This window comes from Hypanus sabinus, chromosome 1 (assembly GCF_030144855.1).
Source record: "Hypanus sabinus isolate sHypSab1 chromosome 1, sHypSab1.hap1, whole genome shotgun sequence".
Taxonomy (NCBI): Eukaryota; Metazoa; Chordata; class Chondrichthyes; order Myliobatiformes; family Dasyatidae; genus Hypanus; species Hypanus sabinus.
This window is the reverse complement of record NC_082706.1, coordinates 126078904-126096057: the sequence shown is the minus strand read 5'-3', so window position 1 is coordinate 126096057 and position 17154 is coordinate 126078904. Positions and strand designations below refer to the sequence as shown.

The following is a 17154-nucleotide window of genomic DNA, read 5'->3' as shown; positions in this document are numbered from 1 at the left end:
CTGTATTCATGTTGTCATTATATCTCTGATCCCATGACATTTTTGCTGCTTGTATTATATGGTACTTCGTCAGCCACTTATTGAGGAAAACAATTAATTTAGCCAATGTTGCTGCAAATCTGTATTCCCAATTCATAATGCACTTGCCTCTAAGACTCTAATCTTGGATTCCCTTTAAAATATATGTTACCCCACCAACTACATCAACCCTCATTAGTATTATTCTTATATGAAATAAGCAGGAAATGCTTGTGATATTAAAATGAAGCAACATCTGTAGAGAGCCTACAAAAACTCTATCCTGCAGTGATTTCCAATGTATGTGCTAGAAAGCAGAGAGCATGCAAGATTTGAGGGGGAAATAATAATTCCCTCATTAGAAAATACTTAAGAAATGGGTTTAATTTGTGTCATAAAATGTTATTACCTGGAACCTGCACCACACCAATGTAACCATTTCTTTCTATCGAAATTAATGGAAACATTAAATCAGCACTCGCAAGGACGTTGGAACTCTGCCAATGGACTCCATTAGTTCAGCAACAGATTTTATTTTGGAAGTCCTCAGAAAGAATTTATCAAGAAGATCTACTATATGACCTCCAGTGTTGTGTGTGAAATTGCTAAAACTCATGAAAACCCAAATTCATATTGAATTTCATTAGAGCTTGTTTCACAAGTGCTCAACAGTGATAAATAAGGACAAAATGCAAAGGAGTGGAGAGAAAAAGACTAGATTAAACATTGATGTTTAAAATCATAAAATCTTTTGTTCCAGTAAATATAAACTACTTCTAACAGCCAAAGACCTCAGAAAATGAACTATGATTGGCAGGAAACGAGCACAAGGAAATATTTTACAAAGAAATAAGCTGCTGTACTTTGGAATGGAGTATGGGCAAAAGGTGGTGGAGAAAAGGAGAACCAAGGAGGAGTGGGACGAAAAAGATGCAGACAGTGCAAAGAAGTGTCTTGAGAAAATGATCAGTTGGATGAGACAGCAAACATTAATTTCAAAGGCACCAACCAAATGGAGTTTCAGATCAAAAACATTTGTTTCAGCCAGGAAGACATCTGTATTCATAACAAAAGAAAACAAAGGCAAATAAAGCGCAGCACAAAAATGTGAAAATTAATTAACAGATCAACCACTGATGCTCAGTAAAATTATACTGACCATGTCAGCTTCTTAAGATAGTGCCGTGGAATATCACTGATTCAGATGTCCTCTACTCTCCATCACAGATATTTAAATGTGTCACGACTCTAAGCCATGGGAGCAGAATTAAGCCATTCTGCCAAACGAGTCTTCTCTGTCATTCCATTATGGCTGATTTATTATACCTCTCCACCCTATTCTCTGAACTTACTCCCTTACTAATCAAAAACCTATCAACCTCTGCTTTAAATAAATCCAGTGACTTGGCCTCCATAGTGGTTCATGGCAATGAATCTTATAGATCCTCAGCTCTATTCCAAAGGAATGTTCTGCTATTCTGAGCTGTCCCCTCTAGTCCTAACTTCCTCATTATAGGAAACATCCTCACCATGTCCACTCAATCTAGGCCTTTCAATAAAACCCCTTCATTCTTCAAAACTCCAATCAGTACAGGCCGAGAGCCATCATATGTCAGAATCAGAATCAGGTTTATTATCACTGGCACGTGACATGAAATCTGTTAACTTAGCAGCAGCAGTTCAATGCAATACATAATCTGGCACAGAGAGAGAAAAAATAACATAAGACATAATAAACAAGTAAATCAATTACATATATTGAAAAGCTTATTTAAAAAGTGTGCAGCCAAGGAACCAAAAAGAGCAATCAGAGGGTTAGGTTCTAAGTGGTAATTCAGAATATGGGATAAGGTTAGGAAAATATCTCTCCAAAATTTCTCTAGACTAGGGCAGGTCCAGTACATATGAATAAGAGAAGCCTCGCCACTTTTGCACTTGTCACAAACAGGACTTAGGTTAGAGTAAAATCAGGACAATTTAGATTTGGACATGTGAGCCCTATGTACAATCTTAAACTGTAAAAGACAGTGGCGAGCACAAAGAGAAGTTGAGTTAACTGACTTGAGAATTGAGTCTCAGACCACATCAGGTAAGGAAATATTTAAGTCATGCTCCCAAGCCATTCTAATTTTATCAAAGGGGCACGCCGTAAAGGCACTAATTTATCACGAATAAAAGATATTAAGCCCTTACCCAGTGGATTAATAGAAAGAAACAAGTCCACAGTGTTTTGCTCAGACATCTCAGGAAAGTTGGGTAACAAAGGATTAATGAAGATTTGGAGATACCTAAAGAAATGGGCATTAGGTAGATTAAACTTAGCAGAGAATTGTTGAAAAGATGCGAAACGATTATCAATGAAAAGATCTTTGAAATGTCTAATGCCCTTTCTGTACCAATCATAAAATGTTGTATCGTGTATAGAAGGTAAAAAAAAAGATGAATATGTAAAATAGGACGATAAAGGGAAAAACTATGGAAACCATTAAATTTCCTAAACTGGACCCATATTCGCAGAGTATGTCTGACAAGAGGGTTAATAATTAGTCTAGGCAAACTACAAGGGAGTGCAGATCCAAGAAGTGCAGAAATAGAGAGGTCTTTAGAAAAGTTCAGCTCCACGCTCTGATTGCTCATTTTGGTTCCTTGGCTGAGACAGATATACATTTGAGTCCGACTAAATGTCAAACATTATCTTTTGTTTCTCTTCTGGCTAGATGTTTAATTCTTCTTAGGTGGAGAGATGTTGCCCCACCCACGCATGCTCAATGGCTTAATGATATTATGTCCTGTTTAGACCTTGAAAAAATTCACTACTCACTTCTTAATTCAGACATAAAGTTTCATAAGGTGTGAGGACCTTTTCTTGAATATTTTCATAACTTTTCCTGAGACTAAGTTTTTTTTTTCAGTGCCTTACTTTCAGCGTTTTTTTTCTTGGCAGTAGGCATCATTATCTTTTGCTCATATTTTCATGTACAGTTTTGGGGGTTTGAATGTTCTGATTTATATTTCCTACATTTTGATGTGGTTGGTCTGGAGTTCTTTTTTTCTTGCGGGGGGGGGGGGTACTAACTTTACACGACTTCAGTTTGGGTGCTTTTTTATCATTATTTTGCATCATATTATCATTGTGTTGTTATCTTGCACTGTATTAATCTCTTGGTCTTTGTGTTTTTTTGTTTTAGTGTTGTAGAAATGCATGAAATATCAATAAAAAATAAAATAAAAAAAGTGTGCAAAAACAGAAATACTGTATATATTAAAAAAAAAAGTGAAGTAGTGTCCAAAGCTTCAAAGTCCATTTAGGAATTGAATGGCAGAGGGGAAGAAGCTGCTCCTGAACCAGAGTGTGTACCTTCAGGTTTCTGTACCTCCTACATGATGGTGACAGTGAGAAAAGGGCATGTCCTGGGTGCTGAAGGTCCATAATAAAGGACGCTGCCTTTCTGAGACACCGCTTCCTAAAGATGTCCTGGATACTTTGTAGGCTGGTACCCAAGATGGAACTGATTAGATTTACAACCTTCTGCAGCTTCTTTCGGTCCTGTGCAGTAGCCTCTCCATACCAGACAGTACTGCAACCTGTCAAAATGCTCTCTACAGTACAACTATAGAAGTTTTTGAGCATATTTGTTGACATGCCAAATCTCTTCAAACTCCTAATAAAGTATAGCCGCTGTCTTGCCTTCTTTATGACTACATCAATATGCTGGGACCAGGTTAGATCCTCAGAGTTCTTGATACCCAGGAATGTGAAGCTGCTCACTGTCCCTACTTCTGATCCCTCTATGAGGATTGGTACGTGTTCCTTTCTCTTACCGTTCCTGAAGTCCACAATCAGCTATTTCGCCTTACTGATGTTGAGTGCCAGGTCGTTGCTGCAGCAACATTCCACTAGTTGGCATATCTCACTCCTGTATGCCCTCTCGTCACCAACTGAGATTCTACTAACAATGGTTGTAACGTCAGCGAATTTGGTGTTTGAGCTATGCTTAGCCACACAGTCATGTGTATACGGAGAGTAGAGCAATAGGCTAAGCACACACCCCGAGGTGCACCAGTGTTGATCGTCAGTAAAGGGGATATGTTATCACCAATCCCAACAGACTGCGGACTTCCAGTTAGGAAGTTGATGATCCAACTACAGAGGGAGGTACAGAGGCCCAGGTTCTGCAAATTCTTAAACAAAATTCTGGATATGAAGGTATTAAATGCCGATATATAGTCCATGAACAACATCCTGACGTAGGTGTTTGTGTTCCTCAAATGTTAAGCTTTTCGTTCCTGGGATCATTCTTGTGAACCTCCTCTGGATCCTCACCAATGCCAATACATCCTTTCTCAGATAAGGGACCCACATAACAAAATATTACTTGAAAACAGTTCTGCATGATCAGTGAACAGTGAATTCTTCTCTACTACTACCTTAAATTTCTCCTTTCCCATCCCAAAGCCAACCTGATAACAAGTTCCATATTTCACATTACAATAGTCCCAATATCTATGCTCCATGTATTTTCAAGAGAGCCTTTTTTAATCCAACACATTTAAGCGTATAGACAGATTTGTTCAAAATCATGAACAATTTTCAATAGTTTCAAAATGTTTCATTTAATGTCAGAGAAATGTATACAATACACATCCTGAAATTGTTTTTCCTTCGCAAACATCCACAAAAACAGACCAATGCTCCAAAGAATGAATGACAGTTAAATTTTAGAACCCCAAAGCCACCCCAACTCCCCCCTCCCATGCATAAGCAACAGCAAGGCAACTACCCTCCCCAACTCCCAACAGCAAAAAGGCATCAGCACCCTCTACTGAACACTCGAGCTTGCAGCAAAGCATCAATAAAGGCACAGACTTGCAGCACCAAGACTTCTCATTCACCCGGTAATTCAACGTACCACAGGTTCACTCTCCCTAATAACAGAAAATGAGGTGTCCCTCTTTCAGAGCAAGAGGGGAGACATAACAAAACTCACTGATTTACGGTGTTAGAAATCTGTTTAATGTTGAAAATGAAGATAAACTTCAAATTGTACTGGAGAAAGCATGTTCAACAATGACTCAAAAGGAACCTGGACAGTATCACTTGTACATGGAGACAAGCCATTCAGCCCATCACATCCACATCAACCAGGTGGCACCCTTCCATATCAATCATATCATTCAGCATTTGGGCCTTAACCTTCTTTGACTATGCCTGGGCGACTTAAGTGCTTATCTAGACACTTAAGTGACCCTGCTTTCACCACTCTCTCCAGCAATGTATTTCACATACTCACCAGTATCTGGGGGTAAGACTGAACAATGGGAAGATGCACAAGTTAACTACCTCTATCCAAGATTTAGCAGAAATACTAAACAGAAAGCCCATAAGCCTATGCCATACCATTCTGGCAAATCTGGCTGGAAAAAAAAGTATTCTTAAACTAAAGATGAAAATCTGACAAGTTCTCCAAATTATAGAATCAATCAGTAACAGTGCAGTTTTCAAGCTTCAATTATAAAGCCTTTTTTTATAATTCTGATTTGGAGCTTGGGCTGTCCTGCTATAAAGTAACGTTTAATATCCAACTACATTTATCCTGAGAAGCAAGTGTGTAATGTGGGACTAGACAAACATTGGTTAAGAATAGCAAATTCTTTTCTTTAAAGAACATTATTGAACAGCATCAAGTGTATAAGATAATCGTACAGTTCTTATAATCATTCCTTCAAGTACCTATTCGTAAATTAGTGAATCTCATGCATTTAGTTGAACAGTTTTCCATGCTTTAACTTCTGGGATTGCTCAGAGCTGGATTATGTAAAAAAGTTCAAATTTACATCTAATTTTCTGCCATTAATTTTAACAGTATAAAAAATTTGAACTGTGTTAAACTGTAATTCTTATTTAGTTTTTACAATACCTTTTATTTCCTTGGTGAATTTTACTCTCTGGGAGTCAGTTAATGGCTTCTGCTGTTCTTCAATATTTTTAAAATCCAAAACTTCACACATGAATTCAATCACAGGCTGTGCCTTGTAAAATGCTGTAGCAGACACTAAAATCAAAGAAAAATTTTCTTAAGTTTTAGTAATATTCATTCTCGTGCTAATTTAAATATTTAATCTTAAGTTAACAAGCTATTAAACAGGAGAAAATTAAATGGAAACATGAGACTGCAGATACTAGAAACTGGAGCAAGAATCAATGTGCTGCAGAAACTCAGCAGTCATGCAGTATCTGTGGAAAAACTTTCGACATTTTGGATTGAAACCCTGCACCAGGACTAAGAGTGGAGAGGCAAGATGGCCAGCACAAAGGGGAGGGAGTGGTAAGGAAGGGGCAAGAGTTAAGTGCAAAGGAGGATGAGTGGCAATGAGAAGACCAGGGAGTCAAAGGGAGTATTCCTGTGGAAGGTAAAAAGAGATAGGGAAGAGAACACAGGATTAGCAGTGGGATCTTTATAGCTGGCCGAAATGACAAAGCTACACTGAATAATGAAGGCTCTTCATTAAATGCAAGGATAAGGGGAACTCTGTTCTGTCTTATCTGAAGAAGTTTTATTTCTCTCCACAAGAAAAACTGGATGTTTAAAATGCATGATTAGAAGTCTAGCAACTGAATGTATTTCATACATTGACAAATAGTTTGTAAGAAAGAATATTAATAGCTAGGAAACTATGATTAGAAACCAGAAAAATTAATGCCAAACCAGGAAAGCCAGAAGAGGGTCAACTAATTATAATAAGTAATCAATATTCAATATAACGAAAGTTCAACAAATCTGCAGATACAGAAAGGTTAGTCCGTACAAGCTTTAACAGGAGTATGATAGGTAGTTGATAGAAACTGTTTTCATGCATCTTGAACCAAGATTTCATCAAGATATATTCAGCAATTTGGGTCAGTGGTTAATTAAGTTTGGGAATGGTTATAACCAGTAAAAGCACATAATTGTGATCTGGGATGCCCCAATATTCATATTCTAGTTGAAGAAAATAGTAAGTATATTAAGCAACATAAAATAAGGGATGGGGACATGAACGGAAGAGTTTTAATACATGATTAAAGTTTAACATTGAGTTCTGGACTTCCGGAAACAGTTTGGAGAATTTGTAATGGAAAGCAAGGACATGCCAGATGACTTAAACCTGTATTTGATATCAGCCTTCAATATTAAGGATAGAGTTAATATCCTAGAAGTAATACCCTGTCACAAGGGTAGAAATGGCTGTTGAATATCCTGGGGTTTAGGTTCTTCTAAAGAGACAAAGGGAGGTAAAAGAGGTAGGGGAGTGGTATTTCTAATCACAAATACTATCAAGCTGCCAGGAGGGAAGATATTGTGGAGGAATTACCTACTGAGTTAGTGTGGACATCAGACACAGGAAGGAAGCAATCACTCTACTGGAATTATTCTGTAGATCCTCAATAGCACCAGAGACATTGAAGAGCAGATCAAGGGACAGATTTTGGATGCACAAAACTAAGGGGGTTAGGGTCATGGATGACTTCAACTTCCTTAACATTGATTGGCACCTCCTTCGTGCAAAAGATTTAGATGGAGCAGAATTTGTTAGGCGTGCCAGGAAGGATTCATGACACAATATCTGGACAGGGTGATTAGGAGAAGCCACATTGAATCTAGTACTAAGCAATGAACCTGGTCAGATCTCTTGCTGGGTATGCATTTCAGAGACAGTGAGAACAACTCTCTGAACTTTATCACAACCTTGGACAGGTATCGGAACTGACAGTATGGAAAAAATATTAATTGGAGAGGGTGAATTATGATGCTATTAGGCAGGAACTTGAGAGTGTAAATTGGCAACAAATGTACTCAAAGAAATGCACAATGGAAATATGAGAGTGTTGAGAGAGCACTTATATGGGGTTCTGGATAGGTTTGTCCCAGTGAGGCAGAAAGAGGATTGTAGGGTGAATGAACCATGGTTAACAAATGATGCAGAACATCTAGTCATGAGGGAGAATAAATAAACAGTGATCCACACCCGTGGGCCAAATCGAGAGAGGAGGAAATGCTTGATAGGAAATAGCTGATACGAAAGAGCATAATTTTAAAGTGACTGAAACACACACACACCACACACAGACACAGACCACTCTGTCAGGGCTGGTGGTAGACGCACATACATTAGGAACATTTAAGAGATTCTTAGATAGGAACTTGGATGAACGAAATATGGAGGGCTATGTGACAGGGAGGCATTAGATTGATCTTGGGGTAGAGGTCAGCACAACATTGAGGGCCGAAGGGCCTGTACTGTTCCATGTTCTAAACTGCTGTATGCTTAAAACCAAACAGGAAACTTAAGAGAAAGTAATCATCAGGGATACGCTACTGACTAAATTGTTGGCTCAACAAGCTGACAAGTCTCCAGGGCATCATCCTATGATCTTAAAAATAGTGACTGTTGTTGATGCCTTGATCTAATTTTACAAAATTGTCTAAATCAGGAAAAGTTGCATCAGATTGAGAAATAATAAATTCACTCCATCTATTCAAACACAAGAGATGGAAAGAAGGAAACTACAAGCCTGTTAGCTTAACACCCACCGTTTGGAAAACAAACAGCTATTAACATTACAGTAGCTAACAGCAAAATTTCAAGTATAGCAAACCTGTTTTTTTCTGTAACTTGAATTACGTTTGACCATTTCATTAAAGTTCATCTAAGGAACGTATGTGTGGATAAAAGATAACTACTGGATGTACCTTATGCAAATTTCCTCACAGGATTTGATAAGCTACTTTATCATAAGTTACTGTGGAAAATAAATGCACAATGGTACAGGAGATTTCAGTGTTGGTAAGATTCCAGTCTTGATAAGCGGAAATCTTAAATCAAAATGGTCTTTCTGATTGGAAGGATATAACACATGGTTTACCACAAGAAATTGGTGTTAGTGAGCTTTAACCTTTTACAATTTACATAAGTGACAAGGGTGGAAGCTCTAAAGGTAAGGCTGCTATAAACTATGATAACACAAAAACGAAATTGAAAAGTAATTTGTGAAGAGGATGTTAAGAGGTTATAAAATAGGTCACTTCAGTTCTGGAGTATTCTATGCAGAATCAGTCTTGTTATCTGAGGAAGGATGTTAATTCTTTGAAAACAGTTTCTAAGTTTATTACATTGGTTTGAAACTGGCATCTTGTCTTGCAAGAAAAATTGTATGGGCTCGGCTGCATCCCCTGCAATTCAGAAAATGACCACATGAGCATTTTATGAATGGAGTTAAGAAACTGCAAGGGTATGAAGATCCTAACTGAAAGTTATATACAGTAGCCAAGATGTAGGGTACAAATTACAATGAGAGGTAAAAAAGCTGTAATAAAATGGGCAATGGAACAATGATCATGAGGGATTTCATTATGCAGATAGACAGGGAAAAATCAAGTTGGTGCTGGACCCCAAGAGTCATTTGTAGAATGCCTACAAGATTGCTCTTTAGAACAGCTTAGAGAGGAGTCCGCTAGGGAAAAGGCAATTCTGGACTGGGTGTTGTGTAATGAACCAGATTTGATTAAGGAGCTCAAAGTATAGGAAGCAACTATCATAATATGATTAGAGTTCACCCTGCAGTTTTAGAGGGAGAAGCTAAAGTCAGATGTATCAGTATTACAGTGGAGAAGGAATTACAAAGACATGAAACAGGAGCTGGCCAAAGTTGATTCAAAGGGGACACTAGCAGGCCTGACAACAGAATTACATTAGCTGGGGTTTCTGAAAGCAATTCAGAAGGCGCAAGATAGATATATCTCAAAGAAGTAGCGGTATTCTAAACCCTCTCTCACCGCTCCCTGTGATCTCTGCTGCTCTCCAACTCTTCAACTATGTGCTTACCCAGACCCACTACTACAGCTATGTATCACCTTGTGTTTCTCTCCCCTCCCCCAGCTTAAATCTACTCATTCTTTTTTCTCCAGTCCTGCCAAAGGGTCTCTGTCCAAAATATTAGCTGTATTTTTTTTCCCATCAATACTCCCTTGCCTACTGAGTTTCTCCAGTATTTTGTGTGTGTGGTAGTATTCTAAGGGCAACATGACACAATCATGGCTGACAAGGAAAGTCAAAAACAACAAAAGCAAAAGAGGGCATACAACCGAGCAAAAGTTAGCATGAAGATAGAGTATTGGGAAGCTTTCAGAAACCAACAGAAGGAAGCTTAAAAAGCAGTAAGGAGAAAAAAGATGATATATGAGGGCAAGTTCACCAGTACTGTACGAGAAGATACCAGAAGGTTCCCCCCCCCCCAACCCCCAGATATATAAAGAGTAAAAAAGGAGGCAACAGTGGATATCGGATCACTGGAAAATGATGCAGAAAAGGTAGTAAAAGCTGAATAGGGGAGAGAGACAAATAAATAATAATTTTACATCAGAAAGACAACAGCAGTGTGCAAGAAATTCAAGAGTGTCATGGGGCAGGACTGTAGTTGCTATTACAGGCTGAGTGCCCTTTATCCGAAATTCAAAAATCCGAAAACTTCCAAAATCTGATTTTTTTTAAAAGCACTGACATGACGTCACAAATGGTGAATTCCACAAGACGTTGGGAGGGTTCCCAGGCAATGCAAAGGCCTCTGTGAACCAGACAGTAAAAAGTTGTCTCACATATATCAGGAACAGAAGTTAATGAAAAATAGATAAAACACTGTATAAAGCAAAAAAAATGAAGATCTCAATCAGGTATCATCGGCTTTGGAATGAACATATGGCACTTAACTATATGCTGATCAAGAAACAAGCAAAAATTTAACATTGCGAACTAAAAATTGAAGGTAAATGTGAATATTCAGCAAGTTGGTTGAAAAAAATTTAAGAAAGGGCATGGCATTAAATTTTTTAAAGTATCACTGATGAAATCTAACACCAGAATAAGTCTACAATGCAAATTGTTATACTTTACATAAACCCAAAGTAGAAAAAAAACAAATACAGTGTACTGTAACCTTTTAATCAAACCACAACATCACAGGTGGTGACTGATAGGCTGGTGTTTGTTGCTGTTGAACAGTTGATTCAGGTATTCATCTGATGATGCTTTTGTTACCCTGTACACATTGCGTCTTCATTATATTAATGGTATTTAATAATTTTTACTGTTAAGTACACGTGTAAGGAACAAGGACAAGTCAAAAACTGCTTAGAAGTAGCACATAAATTCAGAGCCAGAAATTATGGCAATTCCAAACTATCATATTATACATGGCAAAATCCCAAAAAAAAATTAAAATCCAAAACACTTTTGGCCCCAAGCATTTTGGATAAGGGTACTCAACCTGTACTAAGGAGAAGGTGGTTGGGAAGCTGAAAGGTCTTAAGGTAGATAAGTCATCTGGACCAGATGAATACACCTCAGGGTTCTAAACGGCAACTGAACAGATTATGGAGGCATTAGTAATGATCTTTCACAAATTAGTAAATTCTGGAATGGTTCTGGAGTACTGGAAAATCGCAAATATGACACTCCATTCTTCAAGAAGGAAGGAGGCAAAAGTCAGGAATTTATAGGCCAGTTAGCATGAATTCAATCATTGGGAAAATGCTGGAGTCCATTGTTAAAGATGAAGTTTCAAGGTACTTGGAAACACATGATAAAATAGGCTTCTTGTCAGGCAAGGGGAAACCTTACCCGACAAATCTGTTGGAATATTTTAAGAAATAACAGACAGGATAGACAAAGGAGAGTCAGTAGATGGTACTAATTGGATTTTAAGCTAAGAACCTATGGTATTACAGGAAAGATTGATAGGAAAGATTGATAAAAGATTGGCTGAATGGCAGGAAGCAAAGAGTGGGGATTAATAGGGGCTTTTTCTGGTTGGCTGCCCATGAGTAATTGTGTTCTTCAGGGGTCGGTTTTGGGACAGTTTTTTTTAAACATTATATGTCAATAATTTGAATGACAGAATTGATGGCTTTGTGACCAAGTTTATGGATGACACAAAGATAGGTGGAGGGGCAGGCAGTGCTGAAGAAGCAGGGACTCTACATAAGGACAGAAAAATTAGGATGGGTAAAGAAGTGGCAGATGGATTACTGTGTAGGGAAGTGTATACTATTTTCTAAATGGAGAGAAAATTCAGAAAACCGAGGTGCAAAGGGACATTGGATCCCTTGTGCAGGATTCCCTAAAGGTTAGACATGCATGTTGAATAGGTGGCAAGGAAAGCAAATATAATGTTAGCATTCATTTCAAGGGGACTAAAATACAAAAGCAACGATATAACGCTGAGGCTTTATAAGGCATTGGTCAGACAGCACATGAAGCATTCTGAAAAACTTTGGGCTACCACCTGACAAAAAGATGTACCATCATTGGAGAGTGTACAGAGGAAGTTCATGAGAATTATTCCAGGAATGAAAGGGTTAACATATGAGGAGCGTTTTATGGGTCTGGGCCTGCACTCACTGGAGTTTAGAGGAATTGGGGGTGGGGGGAGAGAAGAGAGAAATCTCAGTGAAACCTATCAAATATTGAAAGGCCTGGTAGCGTGGATGTGGAGAGGATGTTTCCTCTAGTGAGTGAATCTAGGACCAGAAGGCACGGCCTCAGAACAGAAGAATGTCCTTTCAGAATAGAGATTTAATATATTGTACAGTTTCCCTTCATTACCTTACTGCCATTGTGGAGGCTCAAGGCCTAAGTGTACACAAGTTTCTTTTTAAGGGAAGAAACAAGCAAATTGAAACAGCCTTCTTATCTCATTTTACAGAAAATTATCGAGTTAATGCGCCTCAAAGTTTTTTTTTTGATAAGTCTTATCATTATTTTTCTTACTCCCGCCTCATCCCACCACAAACTGTAATCCATGATTTTTTCCCACATATCATGCAAAGCCCTTGAATTGAAAACAAAAAGGAAGACACTTTAAAAGTGAATACATTGGAACAAAAAAGAATCAATTAGTGCAAGATGCTAAACTCTGAAACCTACCATCGATATTAAGCATCATTTTCCATAATGACGGCCTGACTGACTGATGAAATCCAAACCAGACTTCCCTTCCCCCACCCAATGGATTGGAGCATCCCTCTGATGGTGTGAAGAATGAACGGCCTACTGGAGTGTACCTGTTAAAAACAAATGCTTTAACTGGATAGAATGTAATCATTGTGCAACTATATAGTTAATTTATAAAGACATCTTTGCAGCACCTTTTTCAAAATAAGTGGTGCATTCTCACAATCTCTCAAATAATGATGAGAAGTTAATGTAAGAAATACAGATTTTCCTTTTCATCAGTTTCAAAGGAGCAAAAGTTGCAGTACTGTACAATACCAATATTAATTCTAGAATACTGAAGTAGGGTGGAGGAGTGTTGTGGTAGTGAGAAAATCAAAAGAATCATTCCAAGACACTATGCCCATCTTTCCTCAGCTACATCAGCTAGGCAGACCAAAGTGTTATTATAGAGATACTCATTAATCAGATTGTGTCACATACTATCAATAACACATCAAAAGAAAATCTTCATTGTAAAAACGTCACTAACAACTTGATTCAGATCCACAATTACTTCCAAATGGCTGCATAGTGAATTTGATATACTGAACTCTCAGCACCCTCAGTAATTCATCACTATTTTTAAAAAGTAATTGTATCTGCATAGAAGTTGGAACTTTTAGATGCAATAATGATTCTTTTATTAACACATACTGCAATAAAGACAGATTTTAATTTTGAACTCACGCTTACAATCACAGAATATGGATGCCCATTGCTGAATGCACACTAGCGCTGCATTTTAATCATTAGTAAATTGTGGAGGAAGGTTAAAAAGTGAAAGATTTCAAAATAAGAAAATCTGGTACAATTCCTGATGGGGACATATATAACACTCAAAGCTATCCACATTACCAAGAATCTCAAAACCGGTGCAAAGTAATACCATTTGTGATGACCATAAGATAGCTAAGCTCATAAAAGAGCTCAGCTGGAGATTTCATCTGAATCAATGATAGAAGTAAAATGCTGCAATTTGAGAAATAAATAGCAAGAAAGAACAAACACATCAAGGAGAAAAACTATGTGTAAAACAAACTAACTGTGCTTTACAAACTAAGTCGTGCATGACCAGCTGGAGTATTTTCTGCTCCAAAACATGACAAAAAGAAAGATCTTGATATATCAAAAGAGCCTACTAACTAGGTAAGCAAGGACAAATACCAAAACTTATCTTTTTCAGGCTCACCCATTAAGTGACCTAAAATTGTCAAATGTTGAAAAACAAACCTTGAATGTTAATTGACTCATTACTCATGATACAGGGGTGGCTAAAAATACAAAAAAAAATCAATTATACCATCAAATCCATTGTTTTCAAATTTCCACTGTCATGCCAAAAAAGATATATGATAGATAATCATACATTTTAAGATAATCAACTTCAGAAAGCGGGCTGAGACATAATGCAAGTATGTGTTGATAAACTGAAGTCTTGAAACTTCAGAGATGTGCACCAGAATAAGCTACTCATATATTTAATGGAGTAAACACAATTATGTTGTGCCAATTATCATGCCTCAGGAAATAGAGACTGATTACATTTGCTTTTAAAGTGACCAAGTGCACGACAAGGTACAAAAAGCTTCCTCCCATATTTCCTTTCTAATTAATCTGTGGTGTAATCTCATCCTTCAAAAAGAAATTGTAATTTTTCTTTTTAATTTGAAAATTTAGCATTATTTGAGAATGCAGCAAAGATCAGGAAATTTCAAAAGCAGTTAATTTCAATAGACTGTTTCTGCATCAATTATTTCCTTTAACATACAGAAATGCCAGCAAAACATCAGCTAAATACTAATTTTGTTACTGGATATTTCTTCCTCACCTCATGGACGGCAGATGTCTCATCACTACATCTAGTGCTTGAATAGATTCAAAAGGAATTGCTGGGAGTCGACCTGAAAGTGCATCATGCAAGGCTTGGAGGCTGACACATGCCACCCACTTTATCACCACCTTAAAAATTCTATCCTTTCCTTCACCTGGTAAAGTCACTTCTAGCTCCACCTATTTAAAAGGAGAACAAAACATTAAAAAGGGAACAGTAAGTCAACAAACATTAACCAGATCTTTTGGATAAACAAGAATACTTAAAGCATTAGTCATAGTAACCAACGCACATATTGAGATTACATCTACATGGAAATTTCATAAACTGGAGTAAACAGAAAATACAAGTAAACATATGAAATGGTTTTATTCATAAAACAGTAAGTAATAATGAACAATTTATTAACCATTTAGAGAAAAGTGTAACATGTAACAAACAGCACACCTCCAACATATCCCAAGAGAGTACCGGAACTCATACCGAACTAAAATTCTCTCTACCTGACTTTATCCCACAATTTTGTAATCATGGCAAGTATTTTTCAAAACTTCCTTAGCTATATCCTCTTCAGACATGTCAGCGACCTCTTACATCTGTACCATTGTTGTCACTGTCCTATCTTAAGTTGAATGCTACTGAAACTTGCAGTATCTTTGTTAGCTCTAAATTCGGCATTGCAATGCACACCTGCCAGCCTTGCTGACTTGCACTTTCCATGAACCAACACTTACTTCTGCTACCTACATCGTTACTCAGAGCCATACAACTACTGCATGTGAGCTTGTCAGCCAACACTGGCATTCACATAGGTTATGTTTCAATTTTAATTTTTCCTCTCCAAATCTGTACTTCTCCAATTCAATTTGGCTGAATGCACCATGGATTCTCATTGATAGACAAACCTTCAGCTGCTTTTTGGCATATTTTATGTATCTTAGGATCAAGTTTAGCTTTTAAGCTCCTATGAAACACCATGGAACATTTTACTAGATCGTGTGTTAAATGCAAGTTGTTGGTATAGCTAACATTTGTGGTCTCAGCTACATCAAATCAAAATCTATGCACAGTAATGCATTGATTTAATTGGAGCAATTCAGTGCTAATTATTTCATGAAATCTGGAAAAAGCCACACTTGTATATTTGCTGCAGTCTGAATACAATTTTGTTTTTATTACATTAAAAAAAATGAAAGCTATGAGCATACTAGCCAATTTTATGTGGCAAACACCTAAAAAAAACAATTGTTATACAATTGTCCAATACTATCCAAGTCTGCATAGAAGCCATCAATTCTTCATTGAGATTGCCTGACAAGTGTCAATGAAGGAATAGCCAAAACATCAACTTCTCAATAACAAAAATGCAAAATTTATAATAAGCGAATTCTCCTAAATTATTCATGTTAGCCAAACTCCAAAATACAATCTCTGCCCTTTAGCTTAAAGTACAGTGTTTACTAAAAGGGGTGGCAGCTACCTTGAAATGAAAGCCACAATATTTTATTTAATGCAGCTGGTTTGCTGAGATCCATGGTCAGGACTTTTTTTTCCAGAAAACTGTGGGTTAAGGAAACGAAAATTCTCTGGAAAAAATACAAACCAACAAGTTCAGTCAACCCAATTGTTGCAAATACATTACCCAGATAAAATTATGCACATCTTTTATTCATAAATAGTGCCTTTGTTAGCTCTCGAGTTCCACAGTAAACTTCGGCTCTGTTTCATGCTGAGTACTTCAAACATACAAGCCCATATCTGGTTATATATACACATTAGAATCTAAGGCTTTTAAAAAAAAACAACAAAAGCCTTACACAGCTTGTTTTTATATAATTACGTTCAAAATTCAAGTATCACTTTTGTAAGAAATTTTCCCTCTGATGCACATTATCTCAAGATGTTCACAAATTTTACTTGCTTTCTGGCTCTCACTTCCCAGCTACAGAGACCATGTTTATAAGGGTATCACTATGGAATGCTTATATGCTACATCTTTCAAACCTCCTGGGCCAAACTCTGGCAAATGGAATTGTTTGGATGGTGCATCTTCAGTCCAACCAGCCTGATTCCATGCTGTATAACTGTGATAAAAGCAGCGCTTAACCTGACTTAATAAACAAGCATTTAGTAGAAGCCGGTAACTTTACTCACCCTATCTCTCCCTATTGGAAGAGGCATAGCAGTGTAGAGATTCTTTCTTCCGTCAAACACTGGTTTTCTATCACCAAAGATCTGATTTTTAAAATGCTGAACCATGTGTTCCACAATTTCCC

General features: G+C 37.3%; 1 protein-coding gene across 2 annotated transcripts in view; it reads right to left on the bottom strand.

The window, feature by feature from the left end:
* Positions 1 to 17154, bottom strand: part of LOC132397297 (protein argonaute-2) — a 110850-nt gene that overhangs the window by 69924 nt on the left and 23772 nt on the right. The window contains exons 2-6 of one of the 2 annotated variants that reach the window (XM_059975898.1): positions 17033 to 17153; positions 16359 to 16464; positions 14876 to 15057; positions 12979 to 13115; positions 5937 to 6071 (exon numbers count right to left, since the gene is read on the bottom strand). In XM_059975898.1, the coding sequence (XP_059831881.1) occupies positions 5937 to 6071; positions 12979 to 13115; positions 14876 to 14898 (295 nt within the window). In that variant the 5' untranslated portion in view covers positions 14899 to 15057; positions 16359 to 16464; positions 17033 to 17153. The remainder of the gene's footprint in view (positions 1 to 5936; positions 6072 to 12978; positions 13116 to 14875; positions 15058 to 16358; positions 16465 to 17032; position 17154) is intronic. The other variant, XM_059975889.1, reaches the window with a different exon arrangement.